We start from the raw sequence: 27248 nt of genomic DNA on the forward strand, positions 1-27248 counted from the left end.
TACAGGACAAAAACCATTCAAAATAACTTTATAAACTCTGTCACATTTCTGCTTTGTACATTAGTTCAACTTAATCCTTCAGGCTTGTTACGGAAAATTGACAATGCTTGCTTTTTGTTTCGCTTTTCCTGAAAGGCAGACACAAAACCAGCCATCAGTGCATTATTTACACAAGTGCAACACAATCTCCCACCCCAAAATTAATTTTTTTCACCAACCAGGTACTTCCAACAGAATGTAAATAAACACCACAGCTTGAGCAGTGTTTCTGAAGTCAGTTTATAAAGGTTAGGTCATTTCTGCAATCCCCAAATGCCAGAGCGAGTAAAGCTTCGCTCGCCATCCAACAGGCTAAAAATACAACATTTCAAGTATTAAATCAGAAATTTCTAAAGACAATCCATATTTTGATAAATAAACACAAGGGAAACAGTATACAGCTCTCAATATACTGTATGAAAAGTGGTGTCCAGTTTCAAACTTTAGCAAGACAAGTGCACAGCCCAAAAATGTGATCAAGTAACCCTGAAAACTGCAGCAATCCGGGAGTTCCAAACATGAATCTCTTCTGTGTTTCCCCTCGAATTACTCTGCTGGTCTGAGGCATTTGATTGTTATTTAGTTCTACAGCTGTAGGTAATCCAAAAAAAATCCTAAATTCATTCCCATATGGAAACAATTCAAGAGAAGGTTCCATAGATAAAGTCTATTATCATCTTGTTTCTCTGCACTCTGCTTGCAATGGGATGCAACTGCAGGTCTGTTATTCCCATAGCGTCCACAGCTAGGACAAGTTCAGTCCAAGTCATGCTGGCTGTGGCTTGCTCTCAGTTTTCCACTTCACGTGTGTCTTCACCATCAGTTTTCTTATGTTTCCTCATATGTTTGTATTTTTCCACATATGCCTTCACCAGGTTAGCCACCTTCATAGGGTTGATCTCTCCACTTTTGCTGTGGCAGATCTGCAGGGGATCAGAAAGGGCACTTGGTCAACGACAGCAGCTCACACAAGTGGCAGAGAGGCCCTAAGCTGCCCAGGGGAGCCAATTCCTGCACAGACCCCCAAGGCTCATAGCAGGGTACAATAAAGCAGAAAACAAAGACAAGAGCAGTATTTCCTTCAAGCATTTCAGGAATGGCCCATAATTTATCTACAGAGCACCAACTGAAGGCAGAAGCATCTCAAAGCAAAAAGACTCATTTTTACTACAGGCTTTTCCACCCATCCATCCAGTTTTACACAACACGTGGTAACCAAGGAAGTGTTGATATCCCAGTTTTGGGATGTTTTTGAAGAAGCAATGCTCAGATTAAAAGAATGTCAGTTTTGAGAACACATTTTGAGACAGGGAAGAAAGAACAGACCCTACACAAGTTACTTTATCTCTCTTCAGGGAGGAGTTCAGAATGATTTCAGTAGCAATTGGCACTGCTCAGCTCTCTCACAAACATATGGGTCACACAGAAGATGTGAAAAGACAGCCATTACCTTGGGGATTTTTATTTATGATGGAATTTCTCAGTGAGAGCAAGAATGCAGAGCAGGGAGAAATTACAGTTCTCTGAGGTATCAATTAACTGCCTTGACCACTGACTGCATCTTTGTAGCCATGATCTACTCAGCACTAAGATTTGAGACAAAAGTTAGTCTCAGCAAAATTGCAAGACCCTCTTCCAAGGTTCAGGGACACCACAGATGCTCAAGGACCTACTGCACAAAGTACTTTCTCACTTTATCAGAAACAGCTAGAATTCTGGCTGAAGCTCCTAGTGAGGGGGATTTGACCATTCTCACCCAGGGCAGATACCATGTAACATTTCAGCTCATGCAACTGAAGCTAAGCAATGTTCCTGTCCACTGAAAACATGATCTCATAAAAGGAACAGACTGACAGCTCTCATCAATGGCACCAAAGAGACTGGCTTAAAGCAACTACTGCTTCACCACAGGAGTGCAGAGTACGAGTCAGGGTCCAAAGATCTGCTAGCCCAGTTATGGCATGTAATTGCTGCAATGGCAAGTGCAATCTAAAGTACTGCCACTGTGCAATGACCTGCCCAGCTCCTCCTCTCCACTTCCTTTCATTGGGCCCTCACCTTTTGCACTGCTTTCCGAAGGATGCTCTTGTACTCTTCCTTTGTAATCTCCCTCTTCTGGTAAAAAGGTTTGATGGCAAGTTTCACTTCTTCCACAGCCCTTTCTTGCATGTGAAGCTTCTTCATGTACTGCACAGGAAAGAGAATTTCATTACCTTGTGCTGTCTTGGGAATGGTTTCTGAATCTGTTTTTCTTAGAAACGCTCAAACAACGAAAATTCTCATTTCACAATTTTAACAACCCAAGTAATCACCTCAAAGTGATTTCCTTTACTGTCAATTACTGTCTTGAAACAAATACCAGTTTGTGCTATGAGGAACCCTTGCTTTATGTATCATTTATTCTGTGTCTTAAAGAATGTGTTTTAAGCAAGTGACTACAATGTGGACTTCCTGGTTTTGGTCCCCTCCCTTCCTTCCAACAGCTCTAAATTAAACATACATCCAACAAAAGGCATCAGATTCTAAAAGCAGCAAACCACAACTGTGAATATAAGGCTTCAGATAGCTCTAAAGACAATGTGAAAATTGCAGAGTTGCCTATGAAGTAATGATTACAGGTGCCACCAAAACAAGTTTATAAAAACTTGCTCATAATTGGAGGCTCAGAGTGAAATGCATCTTACTATTTGGTTTTATGGTATGAAGCAAAATAACAGCCTAAGTTGTTTTCATTCTTGTGTTAGCATCCACTGTGCCTAGAGCAGATGGTCTGTGCAGAAAACCTAAAACTCAGCAGCAAGGGACTTTCATTGAAAGATCTCCAGTGTTTTACTATCTTTGCATTTTCAGTGCTGATAAGGAACAAAATACAGCCCTACCTCTTTATAGGACTATTATGAGAATGGACATTAATTTCAAAGCTGGAGGGGAAACAAGAAAACCAGGTGTTTAGAGAAACCTGGACATTGTGGTTTCTGGAAAGTCCCCTCCAAATATTCACATAAGAAAGTTTCACAACTTTAAGAAAGTATTTCAGATGTTTTAATCCCTCTCTGTCCTACTGAGATGAACCAATAGAAAGCAGATGAAATGAAATAAATCCCAAATGAATTCAAAGAGAGGATTGCCTGCTGCTCTTTGGTTAGCACAGTCAGTCACCAAAACCAGCAGGGCTGGGAACATACAATACAGAAAGTTAAAAATCTTCCAAATGAAAAAGTTCAAATAAACAGCTCATTAATTTTATGCATTCACTCACCTCCTCGTTTTTTGTTTTATCCACTGGAGGTTTGGGTGCTTTGATCTTTTCCTCTGCACTTCCAACAGAAGCAGCTTGGATTCCTGGCTCAGATGCCGTAGCCAGGCTGCCCGGCTCTGGGGTGAGGCTCTGTCCTGCCACGCAGCCCAGAGCTGGAAGACTGCCCTGCATGATGAACTGAACCGTAGGCTGGCTCACCGGGGCGTAGGGGGGCAGGCTGGAGGGCAGGGCTGGTGTCAGAGGGATGTTCTGGCAGAACACCTGTGGAACAGACACCTCTCTGTAAAGGCCTGTGCTGACAACACACAGCAACACAGCAGGGTCTTCAGAGCACCTTTATCCACCACCAGCTACCAGCAGCCCCAATCCCCTTTTAGCTGCCGGACAGCACAGACTGATGGCTCAGACCAAGGCTACCAAGCCAACATTTACAGCCTGATCACAGTCAGGAAGAAGCTCATAGTTTCTCAGGCAGCACTGTCCTTCTGCAAGCTAGTGCTGAAAGCAGAAGCTGCAGGTACAGAGCAGAATTAAAAGATAACACATTTCTTCAACTGTAAGGAGCACCTGAGAGATTAAATGATAGAAGGATTGCTGAGGTGTAGAGACTACATGAAATGTACCACACGCAGAGGAAGGCACACTGCCATGAGAGGAGAGTGTTGCACAACAAGGGCACAGATGAGATGGGATGCCTTCCATGACATGTGGGTGCTGGAATAGAAACCAACCTGAGAGGAATCTAGATCAGGAAACATAGGCTCGGGAATCATATAATTGGTTGGAGGAGGCTCATTTAACTGCACCTGATTTAACGTTTGGTTCAAGTCCTCTGCTTTCCAGGCCCCTTCTTTTGCTCGCTGCAGTTTGTAAAACGGCATCCCTAGGTATCCCAAGGGAAGGAAAAGAAAACATCTTAACAAAATAATTGGTCAAAGATTCAAACCCAATTCTATTTTAAGAATTAAAATAAAAAGCATCTAACAACAAAACTAACAACAAAAGGGTTTTTTTAGCATTCGTACTTTAAAGCTTCTGATAACAGAGAACTTCTCATCCCCTTCAGCAATTGCTTTCTGCTGGGTTCTCTGTTGAGAGTAACCAACAAGAACAACACAGGCAACTCTGTCAACACAAATAGCACAGGTTCCCAAGTTAAACTGTTTCTGGCAGCTTTGGTTTAGCAGCATTCACAGGAGTGAGCTACAGAGACCTGTCATACTCCTTGGTTTTGAGAAATATTTATTAAGTCTGAAGGCAAAGCAAGCGTTCCAGTTAAGTGCAGAAAGGTGGGACATGGGCTGCCAGCTCAGAGATGGGGTTGCTGCACGCGTTTCACGAGCGAACAAACTGCCACTGGCTGAGCTGTGCTGACAGCACATCCTCTCCAATTCATTAACACAACTCACCTCATGATTTCAACCAGTGCAAAATGCCAGCTCTCAGGATTTTAAACCACAGCATCATCCCAGCTCAGATGACAGAGCTCTTACACTACAACCACGTTTGGCCAGGCACCAAAAACCTAAGCCTTATACAGCCTGTTCAACTGCTGTTTGTTTTCCAAAAGAAACTTACTTGGAGCTTTTCCAGCAGACAATGTGCCACTTTCCTCCTCTTGAAGATTCCAGGTAACTCTTTTCACTGGTGCTTTTGATTTCAAGGCAGGACCCTGAGGTACCACTTCCAGTTCAGGTTTAGTGAAATTACTTGTATTTTCATTTGAGACAAGGCACTCCTCCTTAACCTCCCTCACACAATCTGCAACTTTGCTTTTGGATGAGCTTTGAATTGGTGCAGCCTCAGCGGGAACATGCATGATAACTTCCTTCTTTGGGGGTTGTTCCATCAGAGATGGACATAATGCAGTATTTTCTATTTTAACTGTAATCTCTAGGTTTGTATTGCTACAGCTACCAAGCACTGCTGCATCGGTACTATTCATTAAGTCTGTTTCAGCAAAAGAATCCACATCGCCAATTGGGGCACAAATGTTTGTGATCTCTGGTGCAGGGAATGCAGTTTCACTGCTCACTTCCTGACAGATGGGCTCTGCCTTTATAGTTTCTTGGACCTCTCTCAGCTGAACTGGGGTCTCAGTCTGTATTTCCTCAAGTTTGACGTCTGGTTGGATGGTTATGGAAAGCCCTTCTAGTACTAGCTCCTCTTTTGGCTCTTGTTTCAGAGAACGGGGCTGCTCCAGACACCTGGTCACATTTTCAGCTGGAGGTTTTTGATCCTTTTCTGGTGCAGGAGAAAGCAAGGTCTCTTTTGATTTGTGTTTCCTTTCTTTGGAACGTGATCGGGATCGCACTCTTTTTTCCTTTGATTTGCTGCTTTTGTGCTCCCAAGATCGAGACACAGACCGAGACCGAGACCTCCACTTTCTCCTCTCCCGAGATCTGGATCTCGATCTCTTTCTGTCCCTTGACTTCAAACTACTTTCTTTATCACACCTCTCATAGCTTTTGTCCCTCCTGTGCTTCCGCCTTTTAGTTCTCTCAGTGCTGTTTGACCGGGAGCGGTCCCTGCGCCTTGATCTCGAGCGAGAGCGTCTTTTCTTTTTCCTATTTTCATAAAAATCAGAAGTACTTCCAGGACTACCCGAACGTGACCTAGATTTCCTTCTGTCCCTAGACCAAGAAGTTTTTGCCTTTTTATCCTTGGTTTTATCCTTTGTTTTCTTTTTTTTTGATCGTTCGTGACTGCTAGAACGGTCTGTAGAAGACCTCCTGCTCTTGGATTTTAACGTGTGTGTTTTGCTGTGCTCTTCCCCACCTGACCAAGAGGTAGATCTGGAGCTTCGGTCCCTTGAGTGTGCTCTATCTCTTGACTCTGAACGTGATCTCTTATGCTCTTTGACAAGTGCTTTTTTCCTTTTCATCTTCTTCTTGCTTCGGGAGCTGGAGTTTGAACAGGATCTAGAACGTGATCGCCTCTCTGCTTGTTCTACCTTTAGGACTTTCTGCTGCTCATCACTCTTTGAGGGACTATCTGGTTCTATTTTCACATTAATATTAGGTCTAATCAATTCCTCAGCATTAAAGAAGACACTGGGTCCTTCTCTGCTTTCCTCCTTTAAACACTTTGTATTAGAAATTTCCTTAACAGCAGATGAAGTGCAAGGACTGCTCAGGACATCTTTCTCATCCACATTATCTCGTTCCTCTGTATCAGAGATCTGTTCTACAATCCTGCTTGCTACTGTCACCTCATCACGAGACTCTGTGTTACTAGATGGCACATCAGAGTCAGTCCCAGATCCAAATATATTTTCTCCCCTGTAAGGGGTGAAACGACGGACAGTTTGAAATGTTTGAACTTTGGGATTTTCAATGGAAATAGTCCTGGTGATATTAGTTAGTGGGATCCCTGAGCCAAGCCTTTCAGGACTGCTGTTTGCTGAACTCGAGTCTGATCCTGTTGGCTCAAAGGGATCATAGATTTCACTTTTGACCTGCTTTTTCTTTACTGAAAAAAGCGGTGAAGGACTCTCCTTCTGCTGCACTTCATCGTCCACAGGGCGGAAGGTATTACAAAATCCTGGGTTAGACAGCCTGCTGGAATGTCCTGTGTTCCCAGGAATATTGATTTTAAAACTCTCAAAAGAGCCTGGGCCTTTGCCCCTTGAAGTGCCCAGCAGCGATGAACCACTAGAGCCTGCCAGGATGGGTGGAGAAAGACACCCCGCTTGGACGTGCTTGTTGCTGTGGTTCCTTGGAATTTGACTTCTGACTTTCCACCCTGCTACCCTTTCCTGGCTGATGAGTGCTCTCCTTGCCAGTCAGCTGGGTTATACAGGAGCTGGGGATATTACAGCTTTGGCTTCCTGCAGGTTCCGGCTCCACCTGCTTGCTGCTGGTTTCTTTTTTAATCTTTGGTATCCTGGGAAGCTCAAAGATGTCAATTCTCTGGGAAGGTGGTTTTACTGGCTGCCTCACAGTTACAGCTTTTGAGCCAGAATTCAAGTTACAGCTCAGGGGCTTTGAAGACGAAGCAGTGGGTACAATGTTTTTAGGTTTTCCATTAAATCTGGGTATTTCATCTAACTTTGAGCCATGCCTGCTCAAAGTCGCTGTATTCTGAGTCTGGACAGACCTGGGTGTCATTGAATATTCTGATTTTACAGCTGCCTTTTCTGGTGCAGTCTGTGCAGGGCTTGCTGCAGACTCACTCCTGCTCAGTGAGGGTGATGAGAACAAGGGTGTGGAGTGGGTACCCAGTCCCGAGGAGACGGAAGGTCTGGCCATGGAGCTGCTTGCTGTGGTCCCTGAGAGCGCTGCACTTGGGTGGCTGTTATGCCCTGAACCATCCTCCACTCTGGAGTCACTGGCTGATTTTCTGTGAAATGGAGCTATGGCACACAAACAGACAATTCAGCTTTTGAGGACACATCCAGACATTTTCTGCCAATGTTAACAGAAGTACTGAGCTAATTATTTTAAGTTCCACTGTGGTTTGCAGACATGCCACACAGTAATAAGGAAGTCCAACAGTTCTTTTGGTCACATACTCACAGTTTAGTGCCAGACACCACATCTTTGAGGCAAACACTAACAATTAGGAAAGAAATTATTCTGTTCTGTAGCTATCACCTGATTAGTGCTTATTATCCTGTAGCTGCTGATTGACAGAAATGACTATAAGAGACGATGTTAGAGGTACTTATTTTAAGAATAAAGCTCTAAGTTTCAATTTGAACAGATTCTTTTCTAGTAATGCCATGCCAAGGGAAGACACAGCTGGAGATGATAGCACATATTTAGAACTCTACTTTTGCAAAGAAATTTCTTGTTAAGGTCCTTCCTCCTGCTCTTCAAACTGAAGTACAGATCACAGGCATGGCAGCAGTGCATGACACATGCCAGAAAAACTGGGTCCTAAGATAACTCTGGTCTATCCAGTCCTACATTTTTTATAACAAAGCAAAGCATGAAATCACCGTGCAGCTCTTTTGAAAGAAAACCATGCATTAAAAATAAAATCCTCCAGTATCATCTCAGGTCTCATTTAAACACAGGCAAGCAACACTATCTCAGAACATCCATCTCATAAAACAGATGACTGTTGGCAGCTACTGATTCTATCCTACATATTCTGAGGCTCAGTAAGAGTATCCCTAAGCTTAAAGCTATGCAGCCTGTAGGATCAGGGCAGATGTGGATGAAACAAGAGGCAAATAGCACTATCATGTGCCAAGTCCTTACCTTCCTTCTTTGCTGTCAGTGAACCATCTCTATTGATGACCACATCTGAACTGCTCATCATGAGAAGGCTCTGTCCAGACAGGATACTTCCCAACAGATCAGGCACAGGAGCAGCTTCAGCTTCTTGATCAGGACTCAAGGCAGGCACGCTGCTTCTGCATGTTTCAGAGGGGTTACATTTCCTTTACTCTTACAGCACTTGTTCTATACACACACATTACATTAAAAAGAAACCAAAGTCAAGGGCATAAACAGAGATCAGCCAGGGAAGTTCACTTGTAGTTTTGGCTTCACTAGAGTCATTCAGTCCCCATCTTTCTCTGACAAACAGAAGGTGAAGCTTTTACTGACTTCTCACAGGAATAACGCAAGATAAGAAAGTAATCATATCTGAGACTTTTGGTTAGCAAATGCTGGTGCTCACTGTGTTGCATATCAACACTAACTTTCCATTTAAAATGCATTTTTGGAGCTTAAACCACTGATTACCACTTCAGAGTTATTTCTATCCTAGCTGCCTCTCTTGCCCCCACTAAATCACAAACACAAATATATTCCTCAGGCCTACACTTCAAACTAAAAAAAATGACAGAGCTTGAACCAGTGTTTAACCACAAGGTGCCACTGGTGGGGGTAGCTAAGAGCATGGCATAGAGAAATTACACTGAAAACCAACGGCAATGCTCCCACACATGGGACAGCACAAACACTCTCTTTATGCTTTGCTCAATCTTATGAAGATGGTTTAAGTTCTCAGTTCTTGAAATATGGACTGATAAGGTGTTTCTGGTGCTGCTTCTGGTGTTTCAGTTTTTATCCCGTTGCTTTTGTGTTGATGGGATCTGGGGGGTTGTTTTGTTTGAGTTTGTTAAAAAACAAACTTCCAAAGGGACCCAGCTCTTTGAGGGAGCTAGATTTCATTTCTGCATGACAACAAAGCAAACTTTATTAAAATAATGTACACCAAACACTTGTAATAACATACAACAGAAAGGCAAAATGGGAACACTAAAGGAATAAGCTGCTAAGGCCAGACCAGGAAACTCAGTGTAGCCCAGGCCAATGGAGCCTTTAGAAGAGCTGAGTATCAGCTAGAGAGTTCTGTCTCCTAATCAATATGCTACTCAAATAACTCTGAGGACATGGAAAGCTTCTTGAAAGGCTCCCTTCAGGACTGAAATCAAGTTATCATAAAAATAGACTATCTTAATCCTGAGAAACCAACCTTCACCATAAGTGACATGCATTAGAGGACAGCTATGTAACCCTTTCACACGTTTAAACCACTTAAGCTGAACTCCCTTATTTCTTCTTTTCAGCTCCCTCAGCCTTGCAGTTTTCTGTTTCTCTATTGGTACCTGCCTCAGTGACTTTCCTCATCCCTTTTCTTCTCATCATGCTCCCAGTTCCCTGCGTCCTACCCCTCAGCCCTGAAAATTCACTGTGGCTGCCAGTGGGGGGCAGCCAGGGCTCCCTGGCCTCGGTAGGCTGGCAACACACAGCAAAGCCACTGTTAAACTGCAGGATCAAAGCAAGCTTCTCCTCAATTTTCTGAGCTCCAACAAACAGCAGAACTGGGTGAGGTGGGTACAGCCCTCACCTCCTCAGGATGTGCAGTTGGATTCCCCAGGCCTCTCGAAGAAGCAAGTGGTTTTTTAAAGGTTAATGATATTGGAATTTAAAACATACTAATGGGGTTAATAAATAGTCACAAAACAGAAAGTAAGAAGAACTGGATTAGGGTGGAAATGCAAATTTTAAATTTCAACAGAAATGTTAAAGGTATGATGAAAGAGTGTATGTGTTCAAAATAAAAAGAATTCTTGCACAAATTGATGTGGTTATTTATCTATAATAAATAAATTTATCTATAATAAATTGTGCAGGCATGCACATACACACATGCACTTTTTAGAAGACAGGGTAAGAAAAGGGTTAAACAAAGAGGATCACTAGGTTTATTCTTTTGTTAGGGTCATTAGACAACTAAGAATAATAAAATAGCAATGGACTTTTACCTGGGAAGTCCCACAGAAACGGGTCTAGCTACAGGACGGTGAGACCTCAGTGCTGACTGGGAGAGAACTCTCCTTTTGGCACTCACTGGTGAATCTGGATTTGCTGGAGCCTCTTCATTACTGTGATAAAACATGAACCCTGAAATTGTCTGAAATGTTTTTCACATCAAAGAGATGATACCGCTATGACAGATACAGTTAGAGAGTATCATATGTTTTATCACGATATATTAAAAAATATTTGTACAATATACTTATTTTCTGTTCTGCCTAAATAGAACAGCTTGATTCAAACAGCAGAGACTCAAGGGCGTATTTTCATATCTAAAATGTTAAATGGACAATTTTCTTTTATGAAAGGATCAAAAAGAAGTATTCAGTGGAAAACTAAATTTCACCAACAATAATTTCAGATGCCCTCTCCCCAAAAATTCAAAGTTTATTAGTGACATGAATTATGGCACAGTAAGATTTCTCCTGAACTTGAAGTGTCTGGAAATGGGAAGGTTAGAAAAGGAGAAACATGGAAGATTCCAGTGGTCCATTTAACTTTGTGTTTACTGTATACAAAATATGTCAGCTGTCTTCACTTTAAATAAATAAAAAGCAGTGGATTAGGACTGGACTCCTTCAGATTCTAGGAGTCTCTCAAGAACCCCATAGATCTTACTGGAAGTTTTCAGGAGGCTGATTATTTCAGAAAAACACTTTAGAGGAGGCTGATTCCTTACAAGTTTAGTAACTCAGCCCAGAAGGAAAGAAAGAACAGGCCATTATGTGTTACCATGGGTTGTGTACCCAAAGCTGCCTTCAGATGTGAGATTCACACTCTGCATGGAGCTGTGTACACAAACAACCCAACAGCTGTTAAATCACCAGGTCCCTGATCACAATCCAGAGATCTCTCACCTTTCATAAGGATCCAACTCATATGGATCTCCAAACACAGAGAGAGAAGCTGCACCAATATCTGCTCTCATCAGCCCCAGTGAGGGCTCAGTTGGTTTGTACATGGAAGGAAGTGAGGCCCCACGCACAGGTTTACTGAGACCAAGGGTTCTTGCAATACGGGAGCGAGTAGTAACCTCATTTTTCCCCTGCACAGACAAAGAGATTGGGTTATTTAAGTTAGGGCAGGTAAATTTGTGTTTAAAGCCCCAAATTCTTCACTGAAGCTGTGTACAGTCATCAGGTTACTACCATCACCAGCACAAGTGGTATGCATTTATTGCCTGTGTTTGTTTAAAGGCATTTATGAAACGTGTAACTATGGCCTGTATGTCACTTGAAACAGAGACTGCATGCATCAGATACAAGTGACCAGATAAATTAAGCTTCTCAAAATCTTTAATAATGTCAATTCAAAATTCTTGGTTCCTTATTAAATGCTGGAGTTCTGGCTCTAAGGTGTAGACTCTAGTTAAAGTAGCTGACAAAAAGAATCAAGCTGGTGCAGAGTAATCTGCCGAGTAATTTACAAGAGAACACTACCCACAGCTGAAAGGGATTTTGAGAGCTCTTACAACTAATAAGCTGGGTTTGCAACAACACAGCCACAAACACCCACAGCCTATTATTACAAAGAATAGGTGCTGGCAATTTTAACTGAGTTTGCATCAGTACCAAGTAAACACTACAGCTGAATGGCAAGGCAGGACACAAACCCTGCAGGACATGCTTTACAGTCTGATCCCTACAGTCCAGGTAACAGGATATGTCAGCATAGCCAGCAAGCCTGTCTGGAAGTTGCAATTCACTTCCACATACAGCATCTTTCTGGAGCACCCTGGACACATCCTGCACAGACTCCCACCAGAAAGAAAGGTGCCTGCTACCACTGAAAGGTGGCATTTCTTCCAGCTGAATCCCATGTTATAGTGCTTTTACAGAGGGCTGAAAAAGGCAGGCACTGACTGGCAGAAACTCACTCACATGTGATCTTACTCTCGTCTTTTTCCCCCTTCTCTTCTTTGTCAGACGCTTGCGCCTCTTCAGCTGTGCCCCTGAACTCTTCTTCCCAGCAGCAGATTTCTTCTGAGTTATTTTTTTGCCTCCTGCTTTCTTCCGCCTTCCTGATGGGACAAAAACCAACGATCTGGCTAAGTGCTGGCACTGTATTTTACACTGTACTCCCCTTCGTGTCCCCCCACGACACACAAAGCAGCTCAGAGAGACAAACAGCATGTCACCAACAGCACAGCAGGAAAAGTGACATCCTTAGGAATCAGTTAAAAACCACCTTCGTGACACTTCTAGGCAGAGGGGGTAGAGGGAAAGAAGAAAATGCACATGGGATACCTCCACAGCTGTGCAGGCGTGGCAGCACACAGCTGATGTATTTTGCAGGATTCAGGCTCCCCTGAGGTGCCTGATGTCCTTACCCGTTTTCCTCTTCTGCCTGGTGGGAGCGCGTGGTGCCAGAGGACGCTGGTAGATGGCTGTGTTCAGGCCTGCCACCACTGCCTCAATTGTTTCATCCAGAAGGGAGGACATCAGGTACCCTGGCACATGCTGTGGGGAGGATTAGAACGTACACCATACAGTCAGCAACATTCACTTATAAAATGGATTTGAGATTCAACTGAGGAAACCCCTCACATCACCAAACTGCCAGTTAAGCAATTATGTCACTTTTTTAATCTACTGACTGGCATATTAAGGACCTTGTTGTTCAGCCTCCTTCGGAGATACATGCACGCTCCCAGTTTCTCACTGTGCTTGGAGGACAACTTACACTCCCTCAAACAGTGGAATTATGCCTCAGTCAACTCAAGGTATGAGCCAAAATAAGATGCACTTTTAATCAGAGAAAAAGGCAATAAATAACAGTGCCTTTCTAGGTACAGTTTGTAATCATCCCTGCACATTGAGAAGTGGAGCTAGGAATGGGAAGTGCTGGGTTCCCAGGATTACACTACCATGAAATAGTACAGTCCTCAGGCACCACCCCTCTCACCCACAGGAAATGACTCCACACTACTTCTAAAACAACAAGTAGGGAAGGAAAGAAAAATAACAACAGTTACCTTCCAGAGTCTTTCACTTCAAACACTTTCCTCTCTTTATTTTTTTCAACATATAGCCCTGACTACTCAGCTGTACTTGCTTAACAACAATGAATCAAATAATTCATCAACCTCTTCTATTTTATTAACTCTTCTAAAGTTAAAATTGAAACACCTGGGTTTGGAGATAGTGGGGTTTGGCAGTCAAATAAGATCATCTCCATTAAGGAGGACATAACAAATTTAACAACTGCTAAAGCCTTCTGGGAAGTCCTTAAATCAAGGGAAAATGTGATAAAAACTTAAGGTGAGCTCGATCTTAGTTCATGGCAACTATCTCAAACTATACTTAATACAGTAAGACAGGGACCCTGTGTATTTGGGATACTCTCCTCCATAGATTCTCTAGTACTGCTAATGTGTTTGAACTCATGTGGCCACATTATTGAGGACACTAACATCTGGTTTTTTCTCTTCTAACAAGGGACTGATTTTCACAAACACAGAAACCTTAAAAATGCAAAATTTTTCTCTTCAATTGGACTGAAGGCAGTCAACATGTTCTACTGCTATGGGCAAGGAGGTAGGAGGACAAAAGAAAATAAACAACTGTCAAATAAACATGCTAAAAAAACAGAAGTGGTGCACAAACTTTGTATTAATAGCCACTAGGAATAAAAATAAAATGTTGCTCACATCAGGGGCTGATAAAAATGCAGGCTAAGAGAGGAAGCTGCTGCAGCATTTCAAAATAGAGCATCTTGGTCATGTGCTGTACTCCATTTGCACATCTCAGATTAAAAGAGCTCCACAACTACTAACCACTGTGCCACAGACAATCAACACAGACAGCAGAGCTACTGAAATGGGGGCTTGTTTCAGTAACCCTTGCCCAGGGCTTTGCAGAGGCCCCTCAGAGTGCCCATGGGTACCCGGATTTGCTGCGCCGTGGTGATGCGGTTCCTGTTCACCGTGGCGCGGACGCGCTCGCTCTGCCGAGTCCTGGCTATGGCCCGCGTCCGCACGTGAGGGCGGAGCCTGCTGGTGGTGGGGACAACATCGGCCATCAGGGCAGCCACCTCCTCCTCACTGACACGATCTGCATCTTCAACGAGAACAGCATGAGGTTACTTGTCTTTCTACAGGTGAAATTGAAGAATTTCAGACCAAAAAAAAAAAAAAAATCAGCATTCTCTTAAACCAATCACCTCTGCAGCAGCCATTACCCTCTTGAAAGGAAATGAGCACAGACACCATTGCTTCAGACTGTTATCACAGTATAACACTTTTCTAGGTAACAGAAATTGCTGCTACCTTGGCAATCTGGGGTCAGGACACTAATAAATTCTTTCCAATGTAACACAGTGCAGTCACACTATGGTGCTGGGATTGCCTTGGAAAGGTTAAAGGATGCTTACAAGAAGCATCTCCACAGGTTGTAAGTGCAGATGAAAATCTTCATAAACAAGATCCTCTCATCAGTCAAGAGTTCAAGTCTAATCTTAAGGTTCAAGAGAGAATGCTTATCAAAACAACTTGAAACAGATAAAGCCAGGAGGTTAAACATGTCTTCAAAACACCCCATGATTCACATTATCTAACTTGGGAGAAAAATGTTTACTTCGAGTGGCTACCACGAAACCCTTACCTGCAGCACCATTGGCACCCATGGGGGCACAGGCAGGGCAGAACCATTCATCCACAGGGACTTCACTCAGAGGAGGATTAAGGCATTCCATGTGATACCTTGAGGGGAAAAAAACCAGAAAATCAAACAATATGCTCCTTACTAAGGGAAGACAGCATTTTACTTCTATCCAGTGCTACATAAGGCAGACTCATTTTCTTAAGCCTGAAACTATGGTTTATGCATCTGCTTCTAACAATCTGCAGAGAAACAATGCTACCTGATAGCTACACAAGGGTCTTCAGTTCTAGATGGTATTTTCATCACTTTAGGCTCAAAAAAATCTCAGAAAACTGAGCGTTTTCCCCTCACTGTGTGGTAAATCACTTGCCATTTGAACCCAAGCTTCAAGAAATGTGCAGAGCCAAAACTGATGGTGGCAAGAGAAGTACAGAGGTGCTGGGGAGACAGACAACCAGGAAACAACATCAGTTTCCTGATGAAGCTGATGAACCAACACAGTATTAACAGTGCTCATACTTATGAGCATTTGAGGCAAGCTATTCTACATTTTTCTAGAGTTCATCTCAACCATGGAGAGCTAGTAAAGACTGCAAGTTCTTTTATCAGGAAGTGCTTCTGGAACTGCTAACTCTAGACATTCAAGCATGTATAAAGAACTTACTTTAGGAAAAGGAAACAAAAATCAAACACCTGTATCAAACTAGAAATAACAACACATTTAAAAAACTGTAGGGAGATCACAAAGTAAAATCTGAAGCAATTCAGAGTTTGCTTCAGATTGAGACAGGCTTATGGAAATTCAGAAAGAACTTGAATATGAGATGTGTATGAAATACTGTTTTGGCTTAATATTTCAAACTCAGTGTTCTGATGATACTCTTAACAATCTTTAGTGTTCCTGATTTTGTCTTTTTCCCAGAAGATGAGTCAGTGTATATGTGTGTATGGTCAGTGTATCAGTGTGTGTAGACACAGAACACAAAGGAAAAACTAGGCTTACCGGATGTCTAGTTAGCTTGGTAGAAGTAATTTTTGAGAAGTTATTTTACATACTCTACTAGCATCTCTCTTTTTGTTCAGTGGGTAACTTCTGACATCTTCAAACTGACAAAGCTGGAAGACTGATTAAGCAGCCCAAGGGCTTTAAATTCTAGCAGAAAACAGTAGGGCCAGAGCTGTGTTCCAAGTATATTCACGACTCCACTAAAACATTCATTTTATTAATCAAGGAGGGGACAGAAACAGAACTAAGCAAGAGTAAGAGAATCATTTAAGAGCTGTGGCTGTAAAGAAAATCCACAACATTTCCCAAAACTGTGGATCTTAAGTATTTCTCCTGCATAGCGCTTCTGCCCAGTCACCTGGGACAAGTCATGCATCCTCTCCTCAAGGAGACATAAAGGATGTAAGGTTCTACCCTTCCCACACCCAGATGTTGCATGGATAAGCACAAACACCTTCATCACTTGAAGGTGTGGTCATCTGTTTTGGTGCCCTGCAGCCTTGATGTGTGCAGGACTCTCCACACAAACATTGCTAAATGACCAGGAAAGGATCCATCACATCATGGGATGGAAGTCTGCACTAGAACACATAGATACATGGCTGGCCACATGGTCAGCCTGAAGAGAGCAGCAAGGGGCAGCCTGCACACCAGACAGTGCCTGTGGACCACACTCTGGCTATGTGCAATCATGCAGGTGCTCTGTTCATTTCAGCCTCTTACCCTGCGTCACAGCCATCACAGAGCAGCAGGCGATCCTCACGGTCACTCCTGCCACACACCTCACAGAAGGTTGGATCATCCTCTCCATCAGTGCCCTGAGTTTTTGTGTTCTCAACAGGAATCTAAATAAAACAGGGATTTAGTTTATGCAGAACGTGGCACTTTTTAAAACCCACTGTCACACTAACAATAGTACCTGCAGCAAAATCTACAAGTGAAGGAACCAAAATGGCTGTTACACACCTGAACCTTCACTTAGCTCTTTCAGCACACCTAGGGCATGATCAAATGCCTGACAACATCTACTTAACTTGTCTACTGTCAGGCACAAATGACTGTAGAAAACTGCATTTTAAGAATAGGCAAAACAAAAATCCACAAATAAGATCAAAAGTAGACAAACAAACAAAAAAATGCCAAAAACGAGACTAAAGAAGAGAGCAAACTGCTGCCTTCCATATTATCTCAATGTTAACTCTCACTTCTGTTAAAATGCAAACAATAATAAACCATCCTTTTATGAAAACAAAGCATCAAACCCCTAAATGTCCCCTGGAAACCAACACCTTTCTGATACCAATTAAGAGCAGTGACAACTCTTTAATGTTCTTTTGTGAGCAATTACTGGCACACTCAACCAGTGCCCTTCAAGGCTCTCCTACTGCCTTGTGCCTCTCTCTCCCTTCAAACCCAACTGCTACACAGCACTGCTGGCAGCAGGACATAAGGAAGAGATCATGGAGAGTCTAGATTATTCCTATTCATCCTATAACAGCACTTGAAGAATGCAAGGCATTTTCCACATGCAGACAGGGTTATTCATGCAGAACAGTTTTCAGTCAAATGTCCATTATACAAAACCAGCAGTTACAAAAACCACCCTTTTCTACCACCACAAATGATGCCACAACACAATATTGCAGAAAGTAAGGTTAAGGAGGAAAAAAAAAAGTCACAGTTCCTCAAAAGGCAAATTCAAAATAAGAAAAAAATAATTCATTCAGATTCATTCATTACATAAACAGTCTAGAAGTATAAACTTTTGAATAACAATGTTGTGCCAAATGGCCTGGTTGTTTGCTACAGTCAAAGGCTTACCTTTTTTAAGATTTTACCACCAACACGTGCCCGAATGTTAATGTAATTAAAGAGGATTCGATCCACTGGACAAGAGTTTGCATTCTAGGAGAAAAAAATTCCCAATACAGTTAATAAGTGCATCACTTTATTCAAATTTTTAAAAGTAATCTTAAATTATTAATGTAATAAGCATTAAATTAATGTAGTAGTCAGTTTAACAGCTATTGATCTTGACATTTTAAGTACGTAAAACTGACTTATCTGGTTTGCAAACAACATGTTCTATTAAACATGCATTTTTAGAGAAGCATTTATTTTACTGAAGCAATTTAGTTATTATTCAATTGCCAGCAACATCAAAGTTCTTCCAAACATTGCCTTGAAATAGTGCTTATGTTTTAAGTCATTTACTTTCCTTTGGACAATGAGTAACTAGAAATGGTTTAAAAATATATTCAGTAAGAGCGATTTATTTGCTTTTTTAAAAACTTAATCATCACTGCTACTGCTGCATGCACTGTAAGTTTTGTTGTAATTCTCACCCTGGATTATGACTATAGCAACTAGACAGGTGGCAAGGAACTCTGACTGAAAAGTGAATTCACAGCAAGCTCCCAATTGTCAGTATTCTTTTACATCTTTTCTATGCTTAGATGTTCAGGGTTGCAACAGATCCCAATCCAATGGTCACAATACAGAATTCAAGAAAATATAAAGATAGATATGCAGATATATCCAAGCATAGAGAAAAATTAGTACCTCAACTTGAAAAAACAAAAGAACTGTAGATGCCCACAAACACACTTGCTTGTGACCTTACACCTTGCAGAGAACAGAACAAATCAGGACAGGTACAAGAAAAACAGATCCAAACTTCAAACATGAATCCTGCCAAACAGAGCAGTAACCCAAGTCTGTTTAAAAAAGCTTAAGAAAGCAAATAGCAATATTACAGTGTTTTGTTCTCATTACAGAACAGCATGATCACAGGGGATAGGGCAGAGCACACCAGAAGGCCACAGGACACCACAGACAAAACAGCTCACCTTAGACCACTCCACAATGCAGTCCAAGCAGAAGTAATGGGAGCAGTTCTCAGGAGTCCCAACAGCCTGATCCCTAAATGTGTTGAGGCAAATGGGGCAGTTTTCACCATCCTCATCAGAGGAGAGGCTCACTCCGTTCAAGTGTGGCTCTGATTTCAAAGAATCAGCCATTCCTTCCATAGTGGCCTCATTTTCTTCCTCCTCTTCTCCCTCCTCCTCATCATCTTCGCAATCTTAAGAAGTGAGAGATAAAAAACAGCTTGTGTGTGCTGCAGGGCTTCAGCAATGGGGGCAGAGGGGGTGGGCAGGACAGGGGTCCAGTTCACAGAAAATTCCAAGTAAGCTTATTTTATGAGGCTGCAGGGGTCAAGCACAGTCTCCTCAGTTTAAGGCAATATTTTTTGCTGTTTTCTTGCTTCCTAAATCCCTTCACTAAAAAGCAATGGATTACTCTGGTGAAAAATAAAGCCTGATAATATAAGTAGTCTTGCAAGAGATTAAAATCACAGACACCAGATATCTAAGCAAAAGATTATCTAAACAAGACAGTTAAGACAGGTTAGGCTACCACTGAACAATGAGGTTAAAAACTAAAGTTATAATAAAGTTACTATGTACCCAACTTTTGTTTTTTTAAGAGACATTCCAGAGGAAAAGCAGCAGCAACACACTCTACTGCAGAACAGCAAATGAAAGATTTCACCAGTAAAGTATGATTTTGTGAGCCAAGGGATCTAAGTGCCTTAGAGACTGCTTAAAGAAGCTTGATTTTGAGTAAAATTAAACACTCAGCACGCATTGTTGAAAGGTACTTTTATTTTTAGTACAAAATACAAAGATGTGTTAGTCTTTCCCTAAAACCTGTGAATTAAGCTGATATTTTCAAGAAGCAAGAAAAAGTACTTAAAACCCAACTCACTCTGAGGGAGGACTGGGGATGACTGTCGTTGGGCTGCTTTTTTTTTTTTTATGAGAATGGGACCCTTGTCTTTTCAACTGAATTCTCCTGTCTGGACATAACAGACAATACTCTGAATGATGGATTAATAAAGCTTTTTATCACCTGGCATCAATTTTTTGGTCTGTGTTTAAATCAGTGTAACTAGTAACTTGGAAAACTGTGCTCTTGCCTTCTCAACAAGCTTTAGAGCAGATAAAAATCTATTTTTGTCTATCCAAATATTAATTTGAGCGTAGCAGTTTCAGAAGTACATGTATCTCCAGAGTACGTTTCCAGTAAAATCAACAAATTCAAATGATATTCACACTCCTTTTTCAAATAAAAATTAGTCATATCATCTTCCATCCTCCCTAGGTATTACAGCAATAATAATTTACTTCCAGAACTCCCCATCACAGCATTCACTTTAGAGCCCCGTGCCAAAGGAAACTAACAAACATGCTTTTCATAAGTGAACAAAAAGCATGAGCCATTGCCGCACCTTTGGCTTTTTTTCCTCCTCATGCTGGGGCGGAGTTCACTCCTGCTGACTACAACTCCACTGCTTTGGACAGCGGACAGTCTTCAAACATGCAAATGCTTTAAAAGCTTAGAAATTGGGCACTATTACTTGTTTGCTTATTACTGTAGGATTTTGGCATCGGCCTGACAGAGCAGCGTCTGTGGATTTACATTTCATTGTTAGTTTCTGGAAGAACAGCTTTCATCTTGCTCTTCCTCGGTTATTAAAAAATGCCTGTTAAGGCACATGAACAGAGCTTACCTTCTGTTTCTTCATCTTCACTTTCTTCCTTGTCCTCTCCACCTCCCTCTTCTTCAGTGTCATTATCTTCCTCTTCACTACCAGTATCATCTTCTGAATCCCAGCTATTCCCACCATTGCTTTCTTAAAAAGAGAACAGATGAGAAGAGGAGAGGAAATACTTATTTGATGCAGACATACAGGCAGAAGAGCCCCTCATCAGGGCATTATGGATGAAGTGAACTCCCAGATTTCTGCAGTGGTATCAAAGCTGCCCATCTGGAGAAACTCCAGGGAAGCATGCCAGCGGTCTGATACACACACAAGCAATGAAGTGAAGCAAAACAAAAAAATTGTCAGGGAAAAGGTGACAAATAGTCACAAATACATCTTTACCAGCCTTCTGAGGGTAAATCAATAGGTTCTACAACCTCAAAGCAGAAAGCGCACGTGCAGAGAGGCTGCATTTACCTGTCTCGCTGAGGAGGGCCAGACACTGCCTCTTGCCCTTTCCCAGAGCAGCGTTCCTGTTGATCAGCTCATCCTGGCTGTCATCGTCCATGGTGGGGCATGGGAGCCCCTGCAGGTGGCAGAGGCAGGGAGGGAGTGCAGCAGTTACAGCAGCAGGGCCGGCAGGCTGGCACGGGGCAGGGCAGGCACCAGGCGGGCACGGAGCGCCCGGCGCATCCGCGAGACCTGAGTGCGAGAAGGGACAGGGCTCTCCTGCGCCACTGAGCAGCATTCCCCCTCCACTCAGAGGGGGCCACAGGCAAACTGCTATTGCTTTGTGAGGGCTCACAGCCCTGCTGAGCTGGATCAAAGCAGCTGCTTGTGAAAATCAGTGCAGGTGAGAGATTCAGCTGTGTCTTGGCCTCCTGGATGACAGCAAAAGGTATAACCAGAACTCCCCACTGAAAATAACAATAGAAAACCTACAAACACTAAAACCATCCCATGGACCAGCAATTCACTGCAAAACTGAAGGGACCAGAGGCCCTTTGAACAAAGCCTAACAGGATGACAAAATGTTTTTTAAATCAAAAATACTTCACCTTGCCTGATTGAAAAAAAGAATAAAGATTATGTAGTTTAAGTCCTTTATTTTAAAAAAGGGCCTTTTGCACAGCTCTGTCAAGAAATAGAGAAGTTGAAGACCCCACAACCATTACTCCATGGAAAAGATAAGATCTGATTTAGTGCATATTAATGCAATCACATTAATTGCTGTGCATCAGCACAGACTGGCAGTAAAACTGACAGATACTGGGAGATGTTGCATGATCCAAATTTATAATAACAATTAAATCAGAGCTTTTAACACATAATGCTACAAAGTATTAAGGCAGACAGACCCCTGGCAAGCTTCTATAAGCAAGTAATGAAAAAATATAATTAACAGACACTTAAAGCTAGGTGTCATATCTCAACATGAAAAAGAAAAGGATTCTTTTATAAGAGTGGTAAAAAAGTTTCAATCAGGTGCTCTTCTCCCACTCTCCCTGCTTCCCCATTACATATTTTGCATATTAAGAGATTTTTTGGAACAAAACACTATGTTTTATTCAAGTGCTCTTAATCTGTACCTTTGCACACTCCCTCTTTAAGCCACACAGCACAGCTTTGCACCAGAGAGTCTTAAAAATGTAGGTTCTACTGAAGTAGACCAAACTACAAATGGAGTCTTCAGTGGTCAGGGAAAAAAAAACCCAGCAAACTCAACAGAAAGAAGACTAAGTTTCAACACATCTAATTTCCTGTAAAGATTTCTCCTAATTTCAGTAAGAATCTTGCCTAAAGACAGGTTTATGTTTTTATTTGTGGCTGTTAACATGAGAGTTTAAAAAAACTGTTTAAAAACAATTTATGTTGGCTGAAAATACACAGACTCATCAAAAGCCAGTCACTCCATGATGCAACTGAAAAAAATACAAAGAAACACCTGGAATTTTTCAAGTTTCAGCAGTGCGTATGTATGAATTATTCAAGCTGAAACTCAATTATATAATATCCTCCCAAAAGCTCAGTTAGCTACAGCAATGCAAAACTTGTGGCGATGTGACAGGCAGGACACAAAAAGGGAAGGACTGGCAGCACCAGTCTCCCAGCAGGGCAGAGGCAGGCATGTGTTCCACCCGTGTATTTGGATCTGTGCAGAACCTGGGCTGCTCCTCCACGGGCACCTTGTGGGAACAGAGCGGGTTCCTGCTGAGCTGGCATTGCCACACCCAGCCAGCCACCGCGCTCCTGAGCCACTGAGGATGATGGAGGGCAACCACAGCCACAGCTTATCCAAAACATGGTTAGGCCTCTACTTCACTATGGCCATTACCTTGGTTTCCCTGCTCTCCAGTCCTCCTTAAAGCAAAGGAAGATCGTTGTTTCAAAAAGTGATTCCTACAAGCCACAGTTCTGACCAACACACACACCCAGCTACATTTCCAAACAGCATGCATTTCTTCACTGTAGTGGAATAAAACCACTACCCGTGGTGTTTTTGCCTTGCTACCCCATGGAAAGCTATCCTTTAGGCACAGAGGTGAGCAAATCAGCACTTGTGACTTGATTATCTAAACTGACATATTTATGCTGCAAATGCAAGCTTGTACTTTGCTCAGAGGCAAAACTCTAAGTTAAAGAAAATCTGGTATTGCAGCAAACAATCAAGTCTTCAAATCCTGTCAGTAAAAAAAGTCTGTTTTGTGGCTAGCTGGAAACTGACAAGGAGAAACCAAGCGATGAAGAGATGAAGTGAATTTGAGATTTCTAAGCATATCACAAATATTACTTTACAAACAACCTTTTCCAAACTGGGCAGCTGCTCTTAAGAAAAAAAGAAGGAAACCATGGTCGACTATACACCTATATACAAGAGGCTCCTTCTATTTTTTAAGAACAATAAGCAGCGTTTCCCAGTCGTTGGGTTCTTTTTACGGGACACAAATTGCCACTGTGAAACACTAACACATTCTTGATACGCTTCAGAGACTTCACCCACCTGTACAAAAGCCCCGTTTTCTCCAGCACTTAAAGACCAGAATTTTTCTAACCCCCCTGAGCCAGAACTAGCAAATCCAAAATAGATGGAAAGCATTTTTATTATTAAGTTAACCAAGAAGTTTGGTTAAGGAGGGGATGACAGTCATTCCTCCAAGGCAACCCTTAACTCTGCACTTCTCTAACACAAAAGGCCAGACTGCTAAAAAGCAACCAGTTATCCCTGAAGGCCATTTGGCTCAGGGAACTACAGTTGCTTTTAGTTTTGGGGCTGTGAAGGACGTGCCCTTGTGGCACCCAACCCCTTGCTGCTAGGTCACTTGGAAACTCCCATGGTGTGCAGTACTCCCCATACAGCACTTGAGCTGCAAGCAGCTCTCACGTGCACCAATCTTGCCTTCTACATCCCACTTTGTAAGTCTGTTAGAGGAATTTAGGAAGGAACAGAGATGCAGGGTAATCTGGCCAGAGATCCCTTGTCTTGTACTCAATAGCACTGATGCTTTCAGCAATCCCCACTCCAGTTCCTCGGGCAGGTGCCTCACCCACTCGCACAGTGTATCTATCCAGGGTCGGGATTACAGCTTGCACACAAGGCTGGCCGAAGGCAGGCACCATCCTCCCTCCTCCTTAACATCCCCTGTTTTCAAATTCTCATTTAGGGTACCCTACACAAACATCAAACCACAGAGGCAACGAGTGCATGGCAGGTGTTCGATCACTCTACTCGCACCAGTGCTCTCCCCAAGGCTCAGCTCAGTAAGGCCCAGCCAGGTTTGCTCCCAGTGCTGAGTCCCTATGGCAGCGCAGGCTCTGCTGCAGGACACGCTGGAAGCCCAGGCTTTGCTACTAAGACAGATTACACTTTTACACAGAGATGCCTTAAGTCATTTTAATAGTACAGTCAAAGAGCAATTACAAATACCTTCTTCAAGCTGTATTAGCAACAGGGCTTTCTGCTGGCTTCAACAACAGAGAAGATTAAGTGCTTCCTCCAGAACAAGTGTTTATCAAACAAGCACTTGAGGAAACATTTAGCTTTTTGAACTGAAGTCCTTATGCATTACAACAGATCAGTATTTTAATGCAGTTGGAGTATGTTCCAGCGAGAAGGCGAGCACAGGTCTCCAGCCATCCGGACGAGGCACAGCCTGCAAGGGACACAGGAGCTCCACCTCCCCTGACACAAAGCCCACCGAGCTCTACAACAGTGAGTGCCTCTCCCAGCACGGGCACTTTCCCTCCTAGCACCAGCCCATCTCCTCCTCCACCAGCTGCTAGGTAGCTTCTACATTTTTTAGAAATAGAAGAGCTACTACAGATGGCATTTACTTTCACCTGCTTGGGTAACACTCAGGATTAGTCGCAGGTGAAGAAGTTTCTCACAGAATTTACTCACAGGGTGGTTTTGAATGCTGATCTAATCACATGGGCCACTACTGAGCCATCATGCTCTAAAGAACACTTATAACTATATTTAAGCCTACTAAATTTTCAAACATTTGGGCTTTCAGTTCTCATTGGCACATCTGCTTTATTGGCTTGGCGGGGGGAGGGGTTTTGGTTGTGTTTTTTCTTGGTTTTGTTTTTTTTCCCCCCAATCAACTAAATAATTCGGTTCTCTCCGGAAAAGCAATGTCACACATCAGAACTCATTTAACTTTGTTTACAATTTCATATGCTACAGTCAATGAAAAGAAAGTAAGAGCTGTCAAAACCATTGTTGCACCCAGCTGGAAAAAGTCTGGTTATGGTGTGACTTCTATCTGCCATCACCACATTCCAAAGGTAAATTAAGACAACTTGGCAAGGAAATAATTCAGATTAACAAGACACTCCTACAGCCCAGAGTTGTGCACTGCCAATCCAGTATGCACACGGAGCTTCAAAAAAGTCCCCTAAAACTAAATTTAGATCCCTGTTTAAATTTATAAAAAAATAAAATTAACTCTTAAATACCACAAATCAGAACTGCCTATGCAATAATTTAAGTGGAAGCACCTAAGAACCTAATAGATAATTCACAGAAAATTAAACCTGAGGTAGGTAAGGAAGTGCTTATCTGCCACCCATCCCAGCCCTGCCCTAAATTTAGCCACCTTGAATTCCAGGATGAAAACTGCCCACCAAAGCTTCCCCAGGAGCTGACACTGCACTCTTTAGGGAGTTTGTAATGCAAACAAAGCAACACACAGGTTTTGCAAAAACATTTTGAAAGTACAGCATCTTACCCAGAGAAGCAGCTAAGCATTTTGCACCTCTGTACTTAAAGCAGCAGCCAAGCTGTATGAAATTCCCAGCCTCCAATTCCTTGCAGCCACTGGCTCTGCTTCCAGCTGTGAATTAACTACTCCTCAACTCTGCACATCCTCCTCTTTCTTTACAGGCTGCTTTTCTTAGGAAGAGTCACCCTTACTGGCGAGTTGCCTTTCAGCATCAGTTTTTCACACCAGTCCCATCTTTAGCTACAGCTTCCCCTGCTGTTTATGGGAATGACTGTGGGAAAATAAAAAACCACAACAAAAACCAACAAACCCAAACAAACAAGAAAAACCCAAACGAAAAGCTCACACACTTTCATATTCTGTGCACAGCCCTATGGAGAAAGACCCCCTGACCTACAGGAAAGGAAATAACACAACAGACACCCCTGAAACACACCAGCAACACACTACGTGGCAACAACCTGCAGGAAAAACAGTGAATGGAACTACAAAAATCCCACCCACCCCACTGTCACCCAGCGTGGGGCGGCCAAGGGAAGGCACCAGCGACACAGCTTAGAACCTCTCCGTAAGCACAGCTCCCTCAAGGCAGTTAAAACTAAACGTGGCCTTGCGATAAGCTAACACACGATTAAAAACAAACAAACAAAAAACAAAACAAAACAAAAAAACACCCCAAAACTTGCACGCAGCTCCTGATTAGTACTCGTCAGCGGATAACTCCTCCAACAGCCGTGTGTGCACACCAGCAGTGGGAACGGGCGGGAAGAGGGAGAAGGGACGGGGGAAAGGGAGAGGCGCGGACACAACACGCCGGAAACACCGGGGGTTTTGTTTAGTCCCCTTGCTATAAGTCTACACGCACTTGGTACATTTATTCGGGTCTTTGCCGCAGCAAAGGCAGCTGGATGGCTCCCGAGCCGAGGGGCTCCCGAGCCCGCTCGGCCCTTCTGCATCCCCCGGGACGCTCCCGAGGGAACCCGGGGAGCACCCGGGGCCAGCCGGACCCGGAGCTGCCCTCCCGTAGAGGCGTCTCCCGTCGGAGAGCAACGCAATAAACCAATAAACCTGCTGCCGTCGTTGCTGTTTATGAGAGCGACACTGAAGGAGCGACCGGGGCAGTTCCCCTCCGGGGCGGGGGTCGGCCGCTCCGCCAATTCCCACGGCCCGGCCCCGCCGGCCCGGCCCCCACCCCCCGCGCAGGCCCCGCCCGGCCCGGCACTCACCGAGGAGCAGCCCCGCGCTCACACGCCGGCCAGAACCGCCCGGTGCCCGCTCGCAGCCGGGACCCCGCG

General features: G+C 43.1%; 1 protein-coding gene across 1 annotated transcript; it reads right to left on the bottom strand.

Annotated features, from left to right (window-relative positions):
• On the bottom strand, nt 1–27248 carry PHRF1 (PHD and ring finger domains 1). Its single transcript, XM_036384149.1, is given in 19 exon segments — nt 1–962; nt 2098–2226; nt 3299–3559; nt 4030–4181; nt 4877–6995; nt 6997–7652; nt 8506–8660; nt 10524–10643; nt 11433–11620; nt 12456–12595; nt 12905–13034; nt 14461–14633; nt 15177–15274; nt 16906–17027; nt 18004–18087; nt 19032–19264; nt 20756–20878; nt 21206–21430; nt 27180–27248. Coding segments are annotated over 18 exon segments (5109 nt in total). The 5' UTR covers nt 21297–21430; nt 27180–27248; the 3' UTR covers nt 1–827.

The sequence above is a fragment of the Molothrus ater genome, chromosome 6 (assembly GCF_012460135.2).
Source record: "Molothrus ater isolate BHLD 08-10-18 breed brown headed cowbird chromosome 6, BPBGC_Mater_1.1, whole genome shotgun sequence".
In the NCBI taxonomy this organism is placed as follows: Eukaryota; Metazoa; Chordata; class Aves; order Passeriformes; family Icteridae; genus Molothrus; species Molothrus ater.